The sequence below is a fragment of the Patagioenas fasciata genome, chromosome 8 (assembly GCF_037038585.1).
Source record: "Patagioenas fasciata isolate bPatFas1 chromosome 8, bPatFas1.hap1, whole genome shotgun sequence".
Classification (NCBI taxonomy): domain Eukaryota; kingdom Metazoa; phylum Chordata; class Aves; order Columbiformes; family Columbidae; genus Patagioenas; species Patagioenas fasciata.
The window spans coordinates 25243576-25262504 of record NC_092527.1 but is presented as its reverse complement, the minus strand read 5'-3'; the positions used below and the strand labels follow the sequence as shown (position 1 = coordinate 25262504).

General features: G+C 42.4%; 2 protein-coding genes across 10 annotated transcripts in view; both read right to left on the bottom strand.

The window, feature by feature from the left end:
- The window catches only part of LOC136104207 (anthrax toxin receptor 1), a 197486-nt gene that overhangs the window by 104777 nt on the left and 73780 nt on the right, over window positions 1-18929 (bottom strand). The window lies entirely within an intron of this gene.
- On the bottom strand, window positions 4717-18637 carry ANXA8L1 (annexin A8 like 1). The gene is made up of 13 exons (XM_065843456.2): window positions 18425-18637; window positions 18268-18314; window positions 14070-14160; window positions 13741-13835; window positions 12505-12618; window positions 11588-11678; window positions 10877-10956; window positions 10161-10220; window positions 9578-9671; window positions 7664-7759; window positions 7356-7414; window positions 6374-6496; window positions 4717-4972 (listed from the first exon to the last, which is right to left on the bottom strand). Exons 2-13 carry the CDS (start codon window positions 18286-18288, stop codon window positions 4916-4918), a joined length of 981 nt encoding a protein of 326 aa, XP_065699528.1. The 5' UTR covers window positions 18289-18314; window positions 18425-18637; the 3' UTR covers window positions 4717-4915.

The window sequence follows — 18929 nt, the reverse complement described above, 5'->3', positions numbered from 1 at the left end:
AGTAAAGTAAGTATTGTGAGGCAAACTGAAATATTCAACTTTCTCCCCTTCAAAATGTCATGTTTCAGCTTCAGATTAATGAAACGTTTTTAGCCTGAAACAGTTTTTAAAATAAAGTTGCCATTTTAAAATCAATACATGGAAAGGTTTACTTTCATTTTTTCCATATTTTCCTGCCTGCCGTTAATTTATAAGCACAGTTTAATTCCATTTTTTCCCACCAAATATCATTTTTCAGTGAATATACTACTGTCAATAACATTTTGTCCAGTGCTGACTGTGATTCTCTGCTTCCCTAGAACATTGCTACACATGAGTCAGTTCCTGCTTGGACTGAAACTCAATTTCAGAGCTCACTGTCATCTATAACTCCAAAGAGCAATTTCAGCTGAAATCCTAAATTGAATTACAGCTTCGTATTGCATTGCTCACTATTTATTAATAATATTGTGCCTACAGCATATCCTGTTCTTTGTTACCACAGAGAGAACAGCACTGGTTCCTCTGTGTGATCCAGAGTGACTTATTTCTCCGAATGTTAGATCCCTGCATGTAGAGAGTCTATGGACATCTGAATTTCTTTTGCACTAAGTACTTTTATCTAGCCAGTAATGCAGAAAAGGTTTCTCAGGACTATAAAATCATGATTTATATGCCATAGAAAAATATGGATTATTCTAGTTTCAAATAAATAGTAAGTATTATGGGATAAAGTCCCTGTGAGCTTTGAACTCACATGCTAATGAAACCCTTAAGTGTCGGGCATGCAACTTTCAGTCAGAAATGCCAGTTCTAAGTCTCTAACAAACATGAGCAGCCCCAGGTATGATGTTGACACAGCATAGCTAATTGAGATCTTGAACAGGAAGGGATCTTGTGAAAATGGAGGCACAGCTTGAACAAATCACATTTTTCTCCAAACAGACAGGAGCCCAGGTCCCCTTGGCTGATTCCTTCTGTGATCTTCTGGGAGGACAGTCAGGTATAAAACCTAAAGTATGTGTGTGTGGGTTTTTTGTTTGTTTTGGGTTTTTTTGTTTTGTTTTGTTTTGGTTTGTTTTTTGTTTTTTTCCCTACAGCTTAACATAGCATTTTTAGTAGACAACAAATTCTCTACTGATAATTTCTTGGAACCTCAGGAACGAGTCCTTTGGTTTCAAATGGATGACAGCAAAAGACTGAATGACAGCTACTTACAAGGCCAGTATTGTTTGCAGCAATGGGAGTGATGGAATATCGGAGTGACCTTCTTGTTTGCATGTAGTCTGAGGATAAGAGGTCACTGCACTGTGTCAAACAAAACATCTCTGTGCTGTTGCAATATCCCAGGCACAAGGGTGTGCTGCACTTATCAACCCCAATCACTAAAGCAGCTAAGAGTTTTAGAGTTAGCTTGGACACTTGCATTGATAGAACCATAAAATCAGAATAGTTTGGTTTGGAAGGGACCTTTAAAGGTCATCTAGTCCATAGACCTTGCAATGAGCAGGGACATCTTCAATGAGATCAGGTTGCTCAGAGCCCCATCCAGCCTGGTCTTGAATGTTTCCAGGGTTTCAGGGCAGAAGTTGAAGGAAAGCCTGTTATATCTTGAGCACAGTCCTATCTTAGCATCTTGTAGTTTCCTTACAAGGGAAATACCATCCAATAAGTCCCAAGGAAGGTCTACAATTTTGTCATCAGATGGCCACCTTGTGCTCCTTCAAGAAAGCCAGGCAATAAGCCACAACACTGGGAGACACCACTGCCTGGGGATCCTGCGATCAGCCATCTAGGTTTAAGGTAACATCTGCACTGGGATACTGAGAGAATTAAGCAGCACTATATAAAGTCAGCTTTCTATGGAATGCGAACCTCCAGTGGCTAAACATGACTTATGTGCATTGACATCATATCTAGAATAGATTTTTTTTTTTTAAATGTTTAGTTTTCCCAGGTATTAGGAACAGAGCTAGTAGTTGGAGTCAAATATTTCTGTGTACACCTGGGTGTGAGTTGAGCAGAGAGTTAAAGCACCTCCATCTCCCCACACTGCCAGCTGGCACAGCTCCTGCTTTATGTGTGCTCCATCCAGTGATGCAGAGCAGCCACCCATGGAGGGACACCAAGGTGCCATTAGTGCAGACCCCAGAATCTTGCCACCCTGACTCCATGCACACCATTTTTTCTGTAGCACAGGAGGCGGAAAAGGGCTGCACCAGGCCTGGGCATTTTTTACATTGCCACTGTTACCTTTTCCTTGTTGAGTGTATATCACAATTTTTGTGCAATAAAACCGTGTTAATTAAACTGTGAATGAATAGAAAGGCCCTGAGTCAATATTTGGATTTGGAAAAGACTGGTTAGAACAGCTTAGGAATTAATTCCGCTTTGCTAGAGTGCCTGTTCAACCAGGGAACATTTTAGCAGAAATCAATATGTAATTAAATCCTTATTGATGTTTTACAACTGTTTTGTTTCCCAGCAATTATGGTGGTAGAATCAGTTTCCCTTGGTTGTTCCTTCTTCCCAGCTTTACTCCCGATCTTCTGTGAGTCTATTGGCAATTCACCTTACATCTCCCAAGCTGTTATTAATAAATTTGGACCACAAACACACTGAAACAGCTCTATTCCTAACCCACTGTACTAAGCATGGGATAACAGGGAAATCCAACCTCTGACCTGAATAACCTGATAATAACAGCAGGAACTCTGAGAGTATATAAGCACCAAAAAAAAAAGCTGAAATCAACAGACAACTCTGAACTAAAATGTCTTTGAAGACCTGAGCTTCTATTAGGAATTTCTAGTTAGATTTTAAGTCCCTCAAAGCTGAGATCACTTCTCACTCACTCTCTGTCCAGCCTCAGAGGACACAGTTGTCTCATGGTTGCAACTGTATAAATCATTCACACTCACTGCTTAGGCACTTCAAAATTCCCATTTGGCCTTTCCAAAATAATAACCTAAACACAGAGAGAATGGCTCATACTTTCACTAAAACCTCATCACACAGACCTGGTCAGAGGAGAGCATTTCTGCAGAGCCCCTTAGCCATACCTGAGCTGGGTGGCTGCAGGGTGAGAGTCCCCAGATCGGGCTCACGAAGGGGACACCTGTCAGCAAAAGCATTACAGATGCTAAAACAGCTGGAAGGGAGAACATGCATTTTTTAAAGGGCAGCAAATCTCACCATTCTGTGCCTGTTCTGCATCTCTCCCTCTGAAGCCCTGGCCTGTGCCCCAGGCGCTGGGGTCGTGCCGGAGGAGGTGGGGGCGGCCGGGTTGCTCACTCACCCGCCCTCTTCGGCGGACGGATCTCAGGGGGGCGCGGGTGGGGTCCCGCGTGGGTCCGTGAGCTCCGGCTGCACGCAGGCTGTCACCCACAAGGTGGTGGTGTAAGCCCGGTTTTCTCCGCAGCAGGCACCCCGCTCCCCCCCCCCCCCCCCCCATCCCCGGCATGCCTCTAGCTAGAAATCAGCGCCTGAACCTGCTGTTAAGAAAAAAGAGGGGGAGGCCGGCTGTCAGTGTCAACAGGAAGAAAAATCAAGTGAGCTCTCTGGCCGGCAGAAGGGACATGTGATTCCCTGTCCTTTGATGCCTGGAGTTGGCCCATATCTCCCAAAATCTAAGTGAAGAACCTCTCCTTGATGCTCAAGTCTAGAGATATATCTCTAAATCATTTTAGTTCAGGTGAGAAACTGGGATATCACTGAAAACAGAAGGAGCTAAAGGATCAGAGATTGAAACCTCCTCCTCTTCATGTTCACCTGGGGGATGCAGATACCCTGATCCCACCTCTGGGCCCTGGACTCCCAAAGACTTTTTGAACTCGCTGCTCCCACTGTAGTGGTTCCTGCCTATTTCAGCAGTGCAAGGGAGGAACCACCCATCTTCCAGAAAACTCCACTTTTAAAATCTCCTGCTCTGAACACAATGGCTTTTGGTAATTAGACATTTAAATGAATTGCCTTAGGTGTGGAGGAGGGAGCAGCAGAGAGCCATTCATCAAGGCAGACCTAAGCTGCTAGAAGTATTTTAGCCTATTCTTCTGATCACTTCATATCTGGGGCCCCAACTCAGTGAATGGTAGGTGGGGTCATGGAATTGGGGGGGTTACTTCCCAAAGAATCCATTGACCTCTGTGAAGTGACTGTGAAACTAGGAGCAGAAACAGGTCTCCTGCTAAGACCAGGATATCCTATATTCACTGAAAACAAAAAAAAAAATTGCCCCAGTTTACTTTTCCCCACAGTCTGACATTGATGATACATCTGAACTTGCCAGTCTCCCCCACCCCTGCAGCAAGAAGGAAATTGGACACACAGCTTTCAAATTTGACATGCTTCCAGCCAATTTGACTCTGCCATTCACTGCTCCTCGGGGAGTTCCCATTGAAGTCATGCAAGTAAATCTGCTAAACCAGGTGCCCTAGGATTTAATTCTCTGTTCTGACCCACGTCCTAAAGCCCCACTAGTATCGGGAACTCCTTCTAGACCCATCCTGCTAGCATCAAATAGCGAGTGCTTCACCAGCTTATCCTAATGAAGTTAGCGAGGACCAAGTTTTGTAGGGGTGTTCAGACTTGTGAAATACCTACAGAGGGTTCAATGACTCAAAAAAGCCTTTAATTTCATGTCTAAGTGCCATCCTACACAGTGTGTTAAAAGGGAAGGGAAATTGCACAGAACGGAATGGAAACAAAAAGAAACATTCCCACTTGTGTTTGAAGAACTGTTGGGGAAGTGAATAGCTTTTAATGTGTAATGAGCATCCACAGCCTTCAAAGAGCTTTGGAAACCCTGACCATAAATTTGATCATCTTTTTCACCCCATTTGGATGCATGGAAAGATTTTCTACATGTACATTTTCAGACCCTTGTTCACTCAGTTTTCTCTCTGTATCCATTTCAACATCTTCTTCCTAGATTTTGTCAGTCACTGCCACAGAGATTCAGCAAGGCTGTCTTGTAATCACCGCTGGTGTCATCCTGACAGGAGAAAAAGTTAAAAAAAAAGTGAGTGTGGAAGTTCCTCTGCACGCACCAAGTGTTTCATTTGTCAGTCTGTGGAATATGCCCATGCAGGAAAAGGACTCTGGAAAGAGCAAGTCAGACTTCAGCAGTTACTGCCAGCTGACACACCATCAAAAGTGAACAGAGAAATGAGGCTTGTAGCTGCCACCTGAAATAACATTTATCAAGTCCAATTATTTTCTTTGGAATCCAGATGAGCAATTGACCAGGGCTCTGTCCCACAGAGTGACACAGACGAAGTCAGCACGAACAAAAGCAACCAACCCTGTGGTGCTCAGTTCTTATGTCCCTGGGTATTTGTGTAGTGTCTCTCCCTTACAAGAAGGGAAAGGGCAGTATAGTTAGCCTTAATGCATGACATTTTTCAAAAAGCCACAAATATGGTCATCTTGGTCTAGACAAGCACTACAGAGAATTTCACTAGATAAAAATTTTGCTCCCTTTGAATGTTTTGTGATGACAGGTGTAAAGCCAGGTCTGCTTCTCAGAAGGAATGAATATTCCATACAGAGCCTTGAAGACTGATCATTAATCAACAAGACAGACACTGACAGTACCGATTAGAAGAAAGGGCCTTCATTACAGAACCAGACTTCCCATGGGGACTGCTAAGCATAGGGTTTCTGTGTCATTTGCACTGGGGGAGAGGAATGTCCCAGAGTCCTTCGGACAATTGGTAAAATCCAGAATTTGAGCTGTAACGGGGCAGGGTCATTCACTCAGACCTGAGACTCAAACCTCAGAAGCTACAACAAGCTTTGACAAATTTCAGTTTCTAAACCTATCTCACCACAGTATAGACCAGGCCATCAGCTGAGATAAATCAGCTAAAAAACAACCAAACAAAAGAGTGAACCAAACCAAGAACAACCAAAACCAAACACCACCAAAAAACCCACCCAAAGACCACACAGCAACTAACAACAAAAAGAAAATTAAGAAACCCCAGCGCTGTTTTGTCTTATATGGCTCAGACTTGAAGTAGCTAAGGACAACAGAGAGAGAGGAGAAAATGACACAACAGTGTGGCAAAGATTTAACAGGGAGGATTAAGTACATATAGAGTCATCTAGGAGATCATGAAGTGCATGAATACAGTCTGGTCCATGAAAAACCTGGAGCAGTCTCTCCTCAAGTTTGGACTTGCCCAAGTCACTTACAGAGCACACAATCTGACTCATCTTTCAGGCATATGTCTCTCAAGGAGATAACTGTAAATAGACCTAATGAAGGAGAGCTACGATCTTAGCAGAAAGGACATTTTTAGTGAAAACAACTGTGGAAAAACCCCATGATGCTGGACAGGACAGGAATTTACATGATGGCTAAGAACCATCATATGAGGATGCTTCTTACCAGAACCATACTGGAGAGAGTCTTTCCTGCAATATGCTTGAATTCAGCCTTTATGAGATTTAAATCAACTTCACTTCGAGAAACAATCACCCTTATGAGAGTCCCATCATGAGTGCCAGGCCCCTGGAATAACAGATGTATCAGTCTGTGATGTTAGTGGGTGTTCAAGGGGCAAGCTTTTGCAAAAAGTGGTCCAGCTCAGGAGAAGACAGCTTTCAGACATCACTTGGCATGTGTTCTGCAGCGCATCTGCATCTCTTTCTGGAGGGTCAATGCCCACCCCACTCCCAGGAGCCACTGTCAATACCACAAGCCAACCAGGGAAGTGCTATAAGCCTTTGCACATGTCAAATGCAAAAGCAAACATGCTACAGAGTTGGAAGTCAACACTGAATACATATTGTCCTTCTGCAGCATCACCCATGCAACTCTTGTCTTCAACCAGCGTTTTTTAACCACTCACAGGATATCACATTGATAACAAAAATAATCAGTCATCTCAGCTTTCTACAAAGCTGGGAGAGTTGACATCTTTTACATATCAGTTAGGAGTTCTAGCAGTACAACTTGCAGATGCCTTATGCATCCCCCTTCGGAACTTTTTCATTTTATACTGCTATTGAGAGAATTGCTTTCTTAAAAGGAAATACTGTGTTCCAGTTCATGAAGTTAACATTATGGGCAAAACTCAATCAAAATCTATCTCCTAGGAAAGTCTCTTCCAAAAGTTTTGTTCATATTCCAGAAGGTGGGACTGGGCTCCAGGCAAACTCCCAAGTCAGAAAAGCCAGATTCCCTTTGTATTGCAAGCTTAAAGGGTACCTTTCTAACCAAGGTGTTTGAAAGGATTTTACTGTTACTCACAACAATAGCACTAAATTTGCTGGATTTCACCAAAACCTTGGGTCTCCTAATTTGAATTGGTGGAAGTCAGTTTACAGGTCCAGTGTGAAAATAAGTATGTTACAATGAAGAGTCTTACCTTTAAAGCATGGTACAGCCTCTCTGCAAAGTAGCGGTGGACATTTCTGGTGCATTTCACTAGGCATACAAAAAGGCTGAGTAAGAATCAAAGGTAATTCCAGTCTAGGGCAGCAGGTAACAGAGGTTCAACATGCCATTTCCATTAATTCAGTGTGCCCCTAGGATCTGAGTTTATCTTACCTAAGAAGTACCCTTTACTTCCTACCAGATACCTTTATAAAGTAGATCCATCACATAACAGTCAACTGCTGCAGGAGAAAAGGCAGCAGACTCGGATGAAAGAAAAAGAAATGTAGCCACTCTTACCAATAGCCAGCATGGCATCCTCGAGTGAACCATGAGTTTCACTCTTGATAGAGTCTTCTATGCTCTTACCGGCCAGTTTCTGGTATTCTTCAAACACTGTTTGAAACACAAAGAACTTCAATTTTTATACCAAGTAACTGCTCAGGCACTTTGAGGCAAATATTTACAGGTATTGCTTGTGTTGCAATATGTAAACAGAGATCTCACTAAAACAACAGTCACATTTGCACCAACTGCAGGAGGCGTTAGTCAAGCCCAGAAATCAGCTACAACAACGGATGGCAAAGTTCAGAAGAAACCAACCCATCCACAGGTCTTAATTCCTGCCTTCATTTAAAAATGCAAGCTCAGTCACTTCATATTTATTTTGAAATATGACCCTTTGTCACTGTCTTTAACCAAAGAAATGAAGCAGATAACAGAAGATTAGGCACAACTTTATCATTTGGTCTTGTGTTTGACGTCACTAGCTTCAGAAGCAAAAGTAATATACAATTAACCATAGGAAACTGTGCTGCCTATGATTTTTAGACTTTTAAATTATGGCAGCAGTTTGGGAAGACTTATTATTTCAATCATAATTAAAACAAACAAAACAAAACAACAAGACACCAAAACCAAACCCACAAATCACAATTTAGAAAAGATGAGCAAAACACAGGTGCAAATTCCAAAAGAATTGAACTCCCACAGTAGCAAAACCTCAGCAACAGAGAAATTGCTCACCTTATGTACTCTGTGTACTCCAAGGTTCACAATTATGGATATAAAAATTGATTCCTAGCTTTCAGACCAAGAAGGAAAACTAATGCAATGAACACCTTAGTGAAGTTTGATCAGCATTCAAGATCAGATACCTAAATGTTAACACTCAGACACTTCAGGGAAAGGCAATTCCACAGAGTAGACAGATGGATAAAACTTTCTCGACTCAGACCTACCCTCCTTATTAAAAAAAAAAAAAAAAGCTGTAACAATTACACTCAAGTTTTAAACATAAACAGTTACAGACTGTGGCAGCACAGAGGAAGTTACTTGCTCGGTGATACAGTAGGTCACAAAGATTGGTTACATCCTTATAACTAGTTGAAATTCAGTTCTTAGAGGCAGACACAGCCAAAGACTAAAGATTGCTTTTGGGGGCTTGTTTTCTAAGTGATGCTGGGAGATTAAATTTGAAACACAAGGGGGAGCTGGCCTCCAGGGTCTAGAAAACAGCCTCAGAAGATCTCAGCTTGAAAAACTCTGGCATACCTAATCATCAGCTAAATTTATCAGTCTAGGTCCAGTTCATTTACACAGTACTTGATATGCTTATACTCAGCCAACTTAACAAAAAACAGGGCCTTGGGCTGCCTCAAAAGTCTTGAGATGACAAGGCCAGGTTTCTGCTGCATAGGGCAGTGGGGAGCTGAGGGCTCCCTTAGGTGGAGGTGGGTTAGTGTTTTCCACTCCAGCAGTCTCTGATGTCCTCAGAAGAACCTGGGACAGAAATGCAGGGTGCACCCTGTAATTCTTCAGCACTGAAGAACTAATGACTTTTTTGGCAATTTTTTCCCAGAGGAACCCGCATTCAAAGGGTCATGGATCTGTCCACTGCATGCTCCTACCTAGTTGGAAAGAGACTCTCTGTCTTTCTCCCCTTGGGTTTATAAAAGCAGCTATACCACCCAGCCATCACCACTGTATAAGAACTCGTAAATAAGACACTTAATTTTCAGCAGCACTAAGTCCTCATCAGTTTTCATGAAAGCTGCTGGCACCTTTTGGTCACTGGAGTGACCAACGATTAGCAGACAGACTCAGGTACTTATTTATGACCACCCATCTCTCCCATCTATAGCCTTGTCTCTTCTTTTTGGCTAGGCTGATTTCACATTGCAGAGGCTTGGGATTGTAGGCTCTGCTCCATACCTTTCAGCAGGTGTGTGGCACTCCTCTTGCACAAGATGGTGATAAACTGTACCTCATCAGTGCCCTTTATCTTCTCCCCAGCAGCATGGAGAGTCTGTAGTTTAACACACAATTGTTAGCAAGATGTTCTCTGTGTGTATGTAGCTGGTAAAGGAACACAGCTTGGCTTAAGGCACTGCTGGGATAAAGGTGTTCAAAGCAACCTAAACCTACACCTAGACTCTACTGGAATGGTTGATTATGAAAACCCTAGACCATGTCTTCTTGTCAAATTGGAGCAGCCACTGTTTCCATCCTTTCCATCCCTCCTGCAGCAACTGAAGCAGCCAATAATACTCGTGGTGTTATGGTGCTGTAACACTGCACCATATGCATATATTTCACATGTCACAACCAGATGAGTCCAAGTATAACTCTCACCACTCTTTGAAAGAGCAAAGCAAAATTGAAGACCTCCAAGCTGCTTCCACTTCAAGGCCACCCCTTCCCAAAATACTGTGGCTCCAACCCTCTGCTGATGCACTCTGAAGCTCAAGACAGGTGGGATGCATGCGTATCACTGATCACAGGTGTTTGAGAGTACCTCTGCATCTTGGCGAGCCAGTTCTATGTCCACATAGAAATACTCATTGTCTCTCTCACCCTATGAGGAAAAGAAAAAAAAAAAAAAAAGAAAGATAAGCACTTTGTCTCATGAAGATTTTTCTAAATATAAGGATCACAATGTACGTTCTGGGGGGAAAAAAAAAAAAAAAAAAATCAATTATCCTTCTCAGTTACCTATTTCTGCAGTGTACTCAAACAGTAATGTTTCAGACAGCACAAGTGCTAATTTCTTCACTGAAAGGCTCTGAAATCAGTCATATGAAGAGGAGTAAAAAAAAGATGCTAAGTTATTCTGCTGCTAGGTAGGAAAATTCAGAAAACATGATGGGATAAATTCATCTGAATGCACTCCGCATTGTGGGCACAGACCCTGGAAGAGTGGTGAATCATAGCTGAGTGGCATTGTTTTCTAAGACCCTTGTAGAGTGCAGTGGCTTTATGCATACGGAAAAGTGAGGTACCTCCCTGCAGCAGAGATGATTGCAAGCTCCCAGCTCTCTTACTGCAGCTAAGAGAGGGTTCCCTACTGCAGTCACACTGAAGCTGAAACACATCGAGTTCAAGTGACATTTTTGTCTCTGCAGTTTCTCTGGTGATCACGACTGTACTACCTCTTCTATTGCATGTCTGCTCAAAAATGGAAGAGAAAAATGTGAAGATTTTTATATCCTTATTTCTCTTCTCTAGCATTACCTGAAGAAGGCAAACCAGAATCTGTTCAAAGTAGCCACTTGTATCTGATTTTATGTCTTCCTCCAGATCAGAACCGTATTCTACCGAAGGAAAAGAGAAGGACAAGGGAAGGATTTGTTATTTGGGTCATATAGTCAAGGTACTACTAGCCACTCAAGAACACACAATAGCCTGACACTAATCAAGAAGGTCGCTAGGGAAAAAAAGCTAGGGCTGAGATCAGCTCACACACTCAGTGGTACCCAGGTCAGCATCCACGTGTGACTGAGTCACTAGCTCCACTGATATACAAGGCATAAACAGAGTTAATGTCAGAGATATAGTTCAAGGGACCAAAGGGATATCACATGTTTACAAATACAGATTTTATAAATACACGTCTAGAACATATTTAATGGGGAGAAAAAGCCAAGTGCATAGCTATAGTTTCTTTTGCATTTTGACAATAGCCTGTGTGCCCAAGCCAAAACAAATTTGTGATTTGCTGACCTTTTCCTGTAGCTGCACAGAGACCTAGAAAGGGATTTTTAAATTCTCTCAGCATAGTCGTGTTCTGTTTGCCAGTCTGAAAGCAGAGTTAGGTTGCACCTTCATGCTTTTAAAAAGCCCATTTTCCTGCTGACAGTGCTAGCTGGTAACACCATTCCTGCTGCGTAATCAGGCTGTCCCACATTGGTCTGACCACACAAATCAGAGCCTCAGGCACTTTACCTTCTTTGTATGCCTTAATTATTTCCTTGATCTGCGCTTTTGTTCGGGATGCCAGGATCTCTATGATAACATCTTCACTTGTTCCCACACCCTTTAATAGAAAACATAGTGAAGAAATAAAGGTGGAGAAAGGCGTGTAATGAAATTTATTGCTAGAAAAGTATGGCCAAGTGAGGAGTCAGATGGGATCAAAGTGTTAGGTTGCATGCTGATCTCTGAGATGTGGTCATGATGAAAGCTGGAGACATGAAACACATTTGGTTTGACCATGGTTTCTTTCACCAAGGTGCCTAAAGGATTACTTTATGTAACGCCGCATTTCTGCAATGCATTTCTGAATTTGGATCTTTGATGACAAACAGTGTTAGAGGGATGTAGGGAGACCAATGTTTGTCTATTCAGTCCATCTTTGTACCATTTTAAAAGACTTCTCTGCATCTGGAATTTGAAAAGATACTGCATCTATAGCTAGGATCCCAGGCAACTCCTGCCTGACCACCACCACTCCTTGATTTCTTAAAAGCTTCGCATCTCAGGTGGGGTGTCAGGGCAGAAGTTTTGTGTGACTGAGCTGCATTCAGCAGAGGCATTGCAAGAAGCAGTGAAGAGATGTTTAACTGAAAAACATGATCTGTAGATGTTCGTTTTTTGTCAAAGCTAAACTTAGTTTTGCTGTTGCCGTCCCCAGGCTCTATGAGACATCTATGCACAGAAACTCTCATAAAGCCCTAAATATTAAAGCAGCATTTCCCCCCATAGTAGGCATTAATCATACAACTATTTCTCAAGGGCTACCACTAATAACAAATTCAGTCATCTAATAGTCCAGTTATTACCACTTGCATTAGAAGAACAGTTACAGGAAATTAGAACTGTGTCTGTGCTACTACTGAAATATCAGCATGCAATTCACTTACCTTCATGGCATCATGGAGCTCCTTGGCATCATACTTGAATGGGGAGTACATAAGAGCTACAATGAGCCTCTCAAAGTTGCCACTCAGTTCAGACTTCAGGTTTTCAATCAGATCCTGTTAAACATGCATCACACAGTTACATAAAAAGCCTTACAGGATCTTTTTACTCCCTGGTGCTGTTTCCATTCCTGTGACCTACAGCAGTGAAGCTGTGTTGCATTGATAGTTTATCAGAAGAAGTCCTGGGACCAAAAAAGGCACCCAGCTCCAAATGGGTTTTGTCTAGGTCCTTCCACATTCCCTACTGTCCCAATACTCACACTTCTCCAAGGTACTAATTAATTCTGCAGCAGAATAGGGAAGATTAAAATCCTCTTCCACCCTGCCTTACTCAGTGAGCAGAACCAGGCAGCTAAGGGCCCTGGATTGAGCAAGGAATGTAGCTTCAGACAGAGATGATTCCCAAAGCCTGTATAGAAACATGCACGCAGGACTTTTGCAGAATCAGGTATGCAGTCTGTCTGAAGATAGACTTCAAACTTCCCTTTCACTATGATGCAGGGTTTTTTAGGGTGGACTCACCCTGTTTTAGTGAGATGCAAGCACACTATTCATTGTCCCAGACTTCAACCCCTGCACCCCTTATTTTCCTTCTTTCCTGAGGTCCTTGCATGCCTGTCCCCCTTCCACTGGGAACTGCAGAGTAGGACTGGTGACAGAGTTTTCCAGTGGAAAAGTTTTCCCAAGAAAAGATTTTGTCAAAGACTGAAAGATAGCCACAGGAAAACATGGTTGTCAATAAGTGTAGTTTGTTTCCATGTTCAGAATTTCCAAATGAATGTAATTAAATAAGTCTTTAAATTGAACTTTCTTTGGCATTTAAAGGGCCCCAAACCAAATTAATATTTTACTGAAAATGTCACTAAGAAAGGTATCAATTTTTGTTACAGCATTGAAAACAGTAAGAACTTTAAATTAAAATAGTTTAAAAATTATTTCAGGTCAAAAAGCATTATTCAAAAAAAAAATTACAATCTTTGGGGGAAAACAATTTTTTTCTGACCAGAAATTAATTTCACATATTCACTCCAGGTTTTATAAATAAATATTTTTGTACTTATTTGCAGAAGACCTGCATATTGTTTGCCTCATGCTTGCAGGATGAACTGTACACCCATTTACTACACCCTGAATGCAGTGAAACAGTGACTGAATATGGCTCTATTTTGAAAGAACCTTTCCAAACTGTCCTTTGAACGATACGGCAATCTGTTGACGCTGCATATTGGTTCTCTTGGTTAGGACGTCAATTATAGCTTGTTCATCGGTCCCTGTGGAGAACAACAAGTGCACAGAATAAGTTGACTCACTTTGAATATCAAGACATCCTTCCCTAGTTCATTGTCTTCATGCAGAGATTTAAGTATGTACTGATAAAATTTAATTTTTAATTTTCCACTTTAAAAAAGTGATATTTCTGGCTGCAGTTTTCTAAAGGAATGGCTTTCAACATGGCAATCATAAGCAGAAAATAGAATTTACACATATCGTTGGAGTCAACTCACCAAGACCTTTCATGGCTTTGTACAAAGTTTGAGCATCAGGTACAGGATCAAAGTTTAAAGCACCTGTCACGGACTTGCCCTCTGCTTCACTCTGAAAGAGGAAGAAAAATACGGGACTTTTCACTATTGCTTTTCATCAGCAGAAACACAAAGTGCAAAGCATGACTGACACTGCTGCAACAGTCATTAGATACAGTTAGTCTGGCAGAGAGGTGAGAAGGCTAGACTTTCCTATTCACCCCTTAAATTCAGTGATTCACATACTATCATATCATACTGCATTTCCCAGTGATTTAGTGCAGGGTAGTTTTCACGCATTCTGATTTCATGGAATAGTCATGCTCTGAGAAACCATTTTTCTAAGTAGCAGTTTTATTCTGCTGCTGCACTTCTGCACAGTTGGTTTAAGAAGGAAGCATCTCTACTGGAAGGATTCAGGCCAAGAGAATACTTGGAAGGAAGAGATCCATCTGGAGGAGTGCAGGTTTGATGTTCTCCCCCAAACCAAGGGCCAACTACACAGGAATTCTCCAGACAGACCCCTCAGTTGCTGCCAGTGCCAGAGACCCAGGGCAGAAAGACCCATTGAGACTTATTCCCATCACCACAACATAGTAGGGCCATCAACCAAGACCCATGCTTAGAAGCTTCATTGTAACAGGAGCTGTTCGTCAAGGGACTGGCTTGGACATATTGATGCTTCTCTAACAAGAAGGTCCTATCGACAGTGGAGTACATGAGTTGTTAGGCACAAAGAGTCATCACTACTTCATTCCAATAATGGACACAATTTTCTCTTTCTAAGCAGCAGAGAGATTAAAGTTGCCCCAGGAAACTACTGTATTTTCATAAATTTACTTGCAGGGATAATTTTGAATTAATGATATCAGTATGACCTGATGGATTTTTCAATGGGGGTGGCTTCACAGTCAGATAAAAAGCACCTTCAAATCAGAGCTTACAGATCACAAGGAATCACTACGGTTATCCCTTCTGACTTGGAAAATACAGACAGAAAGTGTCACCCAGAAGCCTCTTGCTATGATGCAAATCCCTTCTGCTCTTATTTCCTGTTTGAAAGAGGGCTCTATCCCTCTTTGTCTAGAGTCCTTCCATGTCACCCAAGTCCTCCCTGGAGAAGAAGCCTCCCCAAAGGAAAAAGCCTTCAAGTGATCCTTGCCAGCTTGTGGAAATTCCCTTCAGGATCTGCATTCCTGTTTTTAATGAGAGGCTGGAAGATTAATGGCTGTGTGCTCAGGAGTGTCTGTCAACAAATGCGAGGTCTGGCCAAGTGCTGTGATGAAGCATCCCCTCACTGTGCTGCACAGATGTTCAGGCTGGCTGAAAGTAAACCAGCTCAGGTGTCCTTGTTGAGTGCTTTACCAGTAGATGTAGTTGGCACATGTTTGCATTCCAGCCCCTTTGCCAGCCGAGCTCTGGGGGCAGTGACAAGCAACCAAAGGCAATGAGGAGTATTGAGAGAGGCAGTGTGTTCGTCAGCTAGCAAGATCTGGAGAAGTTTGTGTTACAGCTAGCACAGAGACAGACTCCAGTGCTACCACACCTTGCTCCCAGGAGAAAGAGCAGCTGTGAAGCAGATGGTATCAACAGGAAACTTCTTAATAGTTGCAGCTTTGAATCCCACTGAACAGCAAGTTTAAGGCTGTGCTGAAGCTGTCACAGCAGAAAGAAGAGTGACAGACTAAAGCATTAACCTCCCCAATGGCTTGTCATCAGCCTGGAACAGAGTCTGGCTGAGCTCACAGGGCCATTGCAAGTGCTCCTTTTCTGGTACTCTGCGAAATCAATCAGCACCATCAAAACTACCCTGGAAAGGATGCTACACTCATCCATCTGATTTTGCTCTGAAAAATATGGACAATCCTCTCTAGCTGCACTACAGGATCATGAGAAAGAAACACTCTGGATCCGTGCCTGGTGAATCAGTGGAAGAGGGAGTGCAAAGCTGAGTTTTCATTTGGCAGCAACAGAAACAAATTAAACAATGGTCTTTTTGGGTACTAATTCCAATAAACATTTACAGCCCATCCTGGCTCAGGTTGCACCCTCATGACGCACTCATACACCTTATTCTCTGTGTACATAATTGTTCCAGTACAGACACAATCACAACAGGTTGCCAGAGAAATCGTGTTCAGTTTGGTCTTGTTTCCCAGGTGAACCGATCCCACAATTACCTAACTGAAACTATTCCAGGCATCTGTGTAACTCTTATGTGACGATGAATAATTGGCATGAAAGCAATGGAATCAGCATACCTTATAGCTGATGCTTTGTAAAGTTTTACCTATAAATGAAGGGGAGGGATATTAGAAGTTTAGGTTTGAAAATATTTTGGTAGGAAAAGAGCGTTTCATTGAAAAGCTGGAATCTGGGGACAGAAGGGGTTACTGGGGATTTTTCAGCTGAAACTTTCTGAAAAATTTTCACATTTTTTCATTCTTTTTGGTTTTGAACTGTATTTTCTGTGAATGGTTTAGAAAAATCAAAACAATTTTTACTATCCTTTCTTTGTCCTCTCATCTTTTTTTCATGCCTCTACCCCCTACAACACTGACAGATAAGAGATCACTGGAGCTTTCAAGGGCCCTTCTCCTTTTCTCACTCTAAGTAATCAAATGATTCCTAGCTTGGGGGTTAATGGTGAACAGATCAGCAGAAAGGAAAAAGAAATAAATTGACAGCTTCTACAAGCTTTGGAAAAAAAAAATAATCCATTTTACTATACTAAGCTTCCAAAATGAAATAGGGAGGCAGAGTGAAATTAGCAGAAAGGAAGATTACAATTTTAATATTTCTGGGGGAAAAAAAAATCATTATATTTTGAGATCAGAAAATTTCCCTATCTGAAGCCTACTGAAAGTATTTTGTTTTGTTTTGTTTGTTTTGGTGGGTTTTTTTGTTTTTTTGTTTGTTTTTGGTTGGTTGGTTGTTTTTCTTTCCCACCCCTTGGTTGCAAAATTGTAACTGAGAACTTGAAAAATGGTCATCTTCTTGCAAAATGGTTTCTAACTCCTTGAGGCTGTATTGCACCTGAGATGATATACACTGCAGAACAGCTCTCCTGCACTTTCCAGGTACCTCTGCTGGCATGTGGGAGCAGAGCCCCTTGTCCCCAGCCCAGCCACCTGCACCAGGGCTGCCAGTGCCCAGGTGAGAGAGGAGTAGCAGCACTGGAGCATTGGTGCTGGCTCACTCCTTGCATGGGCTGCTGAAACATAAAGGTGTCTTCACAGCAAGAATCAGGGGGTCTGGGACAAATCTTTCCACAAACAAGACAAAAGCACTCCAGAGAAAGCCTGTGCATGACTGGTAGTGATGCTGGGCAGGGAATGGGGCTGGGAAAGAAGACTTCTTTACCAGTACTCCTCCATCACACATCTCCAGCCAATCTCTTCTAGGCTTTGGCTTGTAGTCTGGAGGTAAACCTGGCCTTCCACAGAGGTTAATGGGAGAACTGCCATGGATGGCAGCAGAGCTCTGCACATCACCAGACCTGCCTCCCATCGGACCTGAGCCATACCCTGGAGGCTGCCCAGTGCATCCCAAGAGCATCACCCCATCCTGCCACATTCCACTCAAAATCATGAGAGGTTAAAGGAGAACATACACAGCGCTTCTGGCTCCTAGCAGACAGACAGGGAGTTTCAATCCACATTGTCATGCAATACTAAAAACCCACCAGAGAAAAAGACATTGTAGTTTGACCTCATCTCCCTCTGTGATCACAGACTGCCAGCACAACTGAGGACCAAAATGAGGACAGGCCAGTGCTCTGAACTCACTATCACAAGAGAAGGGAACAGATAAGAAGCCTGCAGCTTGCAGAATTCAGCTGTGTAACTTGTTCCCTGGCACCATCTCCCCATGCACACAGACACAAAAACACCCCACTGCACCACTCTCCACTGAAGGACTGGGAAGAACCTGCTCTTCTTCTTAAAGCCAGCAATCATGTTGACACCTTCCTTATTCATGGGTTTTGAAGTGCTGAATGCTATTTTATAGTCAGAAAACCAGTAAATAGGTCTTACTGATTTTTAAAGGAAACATTTCATTCCCACACAGTACCTGATGTAACTTACAAGTTACCTTATTATGGTGCAAAAAAACAATAAAACAAAAAACAACAACAACGAAACAAACCAGGGTGTCTTTCAATATTTTCTCTACTTACCCAGGCCTTCCACCATGCCATTGCAGTCTTAGTAGTGATACCTGGGTCTGTTGATGGAGAAAAACACACATATCACACCTCACAGTTAGGGAATCTGAAACTCAAAGGTGGTGGAGGGAGAAAAGGAAGAAACAAAAGTTCTTTTCTATAAACTTACCACAAGAAAACTGGAATAACTGTACTCCTCAGGAAGTTTATTCCCTCTGGTAGCTGCAGAATGTAACTGGCCTCTCTGTGCTGGGAACAAGCAGGTATAAATCATCCTTATCTACAAAAAGCATGGGGCAACGCCCTTAGACATGGCTCAACCTGTTTTTCACATATGATCTCAGAGGGAGAGATCAAGTTGCTTAATAAATGAGGCTTCCCTTGTGAGGATCCCTACATTCAACCCCTGTGACTAAAGCTCATTTTAATTTTTCCACTGCCACTCCCCACACGCACACTCTTCCCCAGTAACATTTTGGCCTCTAGCGCCAACACAATGTGCAAATTACAACCAGGTAACTTCTCAGCATAAAACTCCACTGGGACTTGGTGTATTTTGCTACAACAGAGTAAGCAACTCATTTTTACCAAATCTTTCTATTTCTGCCACCCTGAAACACAGCAAAATAGGATTCTAGAAACTTAACAAACCCTCCTCTACCTCCCTTCCTTCA

Excerpts from the sequence above, each read along its gene's own strand:
- ANXA8L1 (XM_065843456.2), bottom strand. The coding sequence starts at position 18,288 with ATGGCATGGTGGAAGGCCTGG. Across the intron at positions 10,221-10,876 it reads TTCTGGTTTGCCTTCTTCAG|GGTGAGAGAGACAATGAGTA; the intron begins GTAATGCTAGAG and ends TTTTCCTCATAG. Across the intron at positions 9,672-10,160 it reads TGGCTCGCCAAGATGCAGAG|ACTCTCCATGCTGCTGGGGA; the intron begins GTACTCTCAAAC and ends GTTAAACTACAG.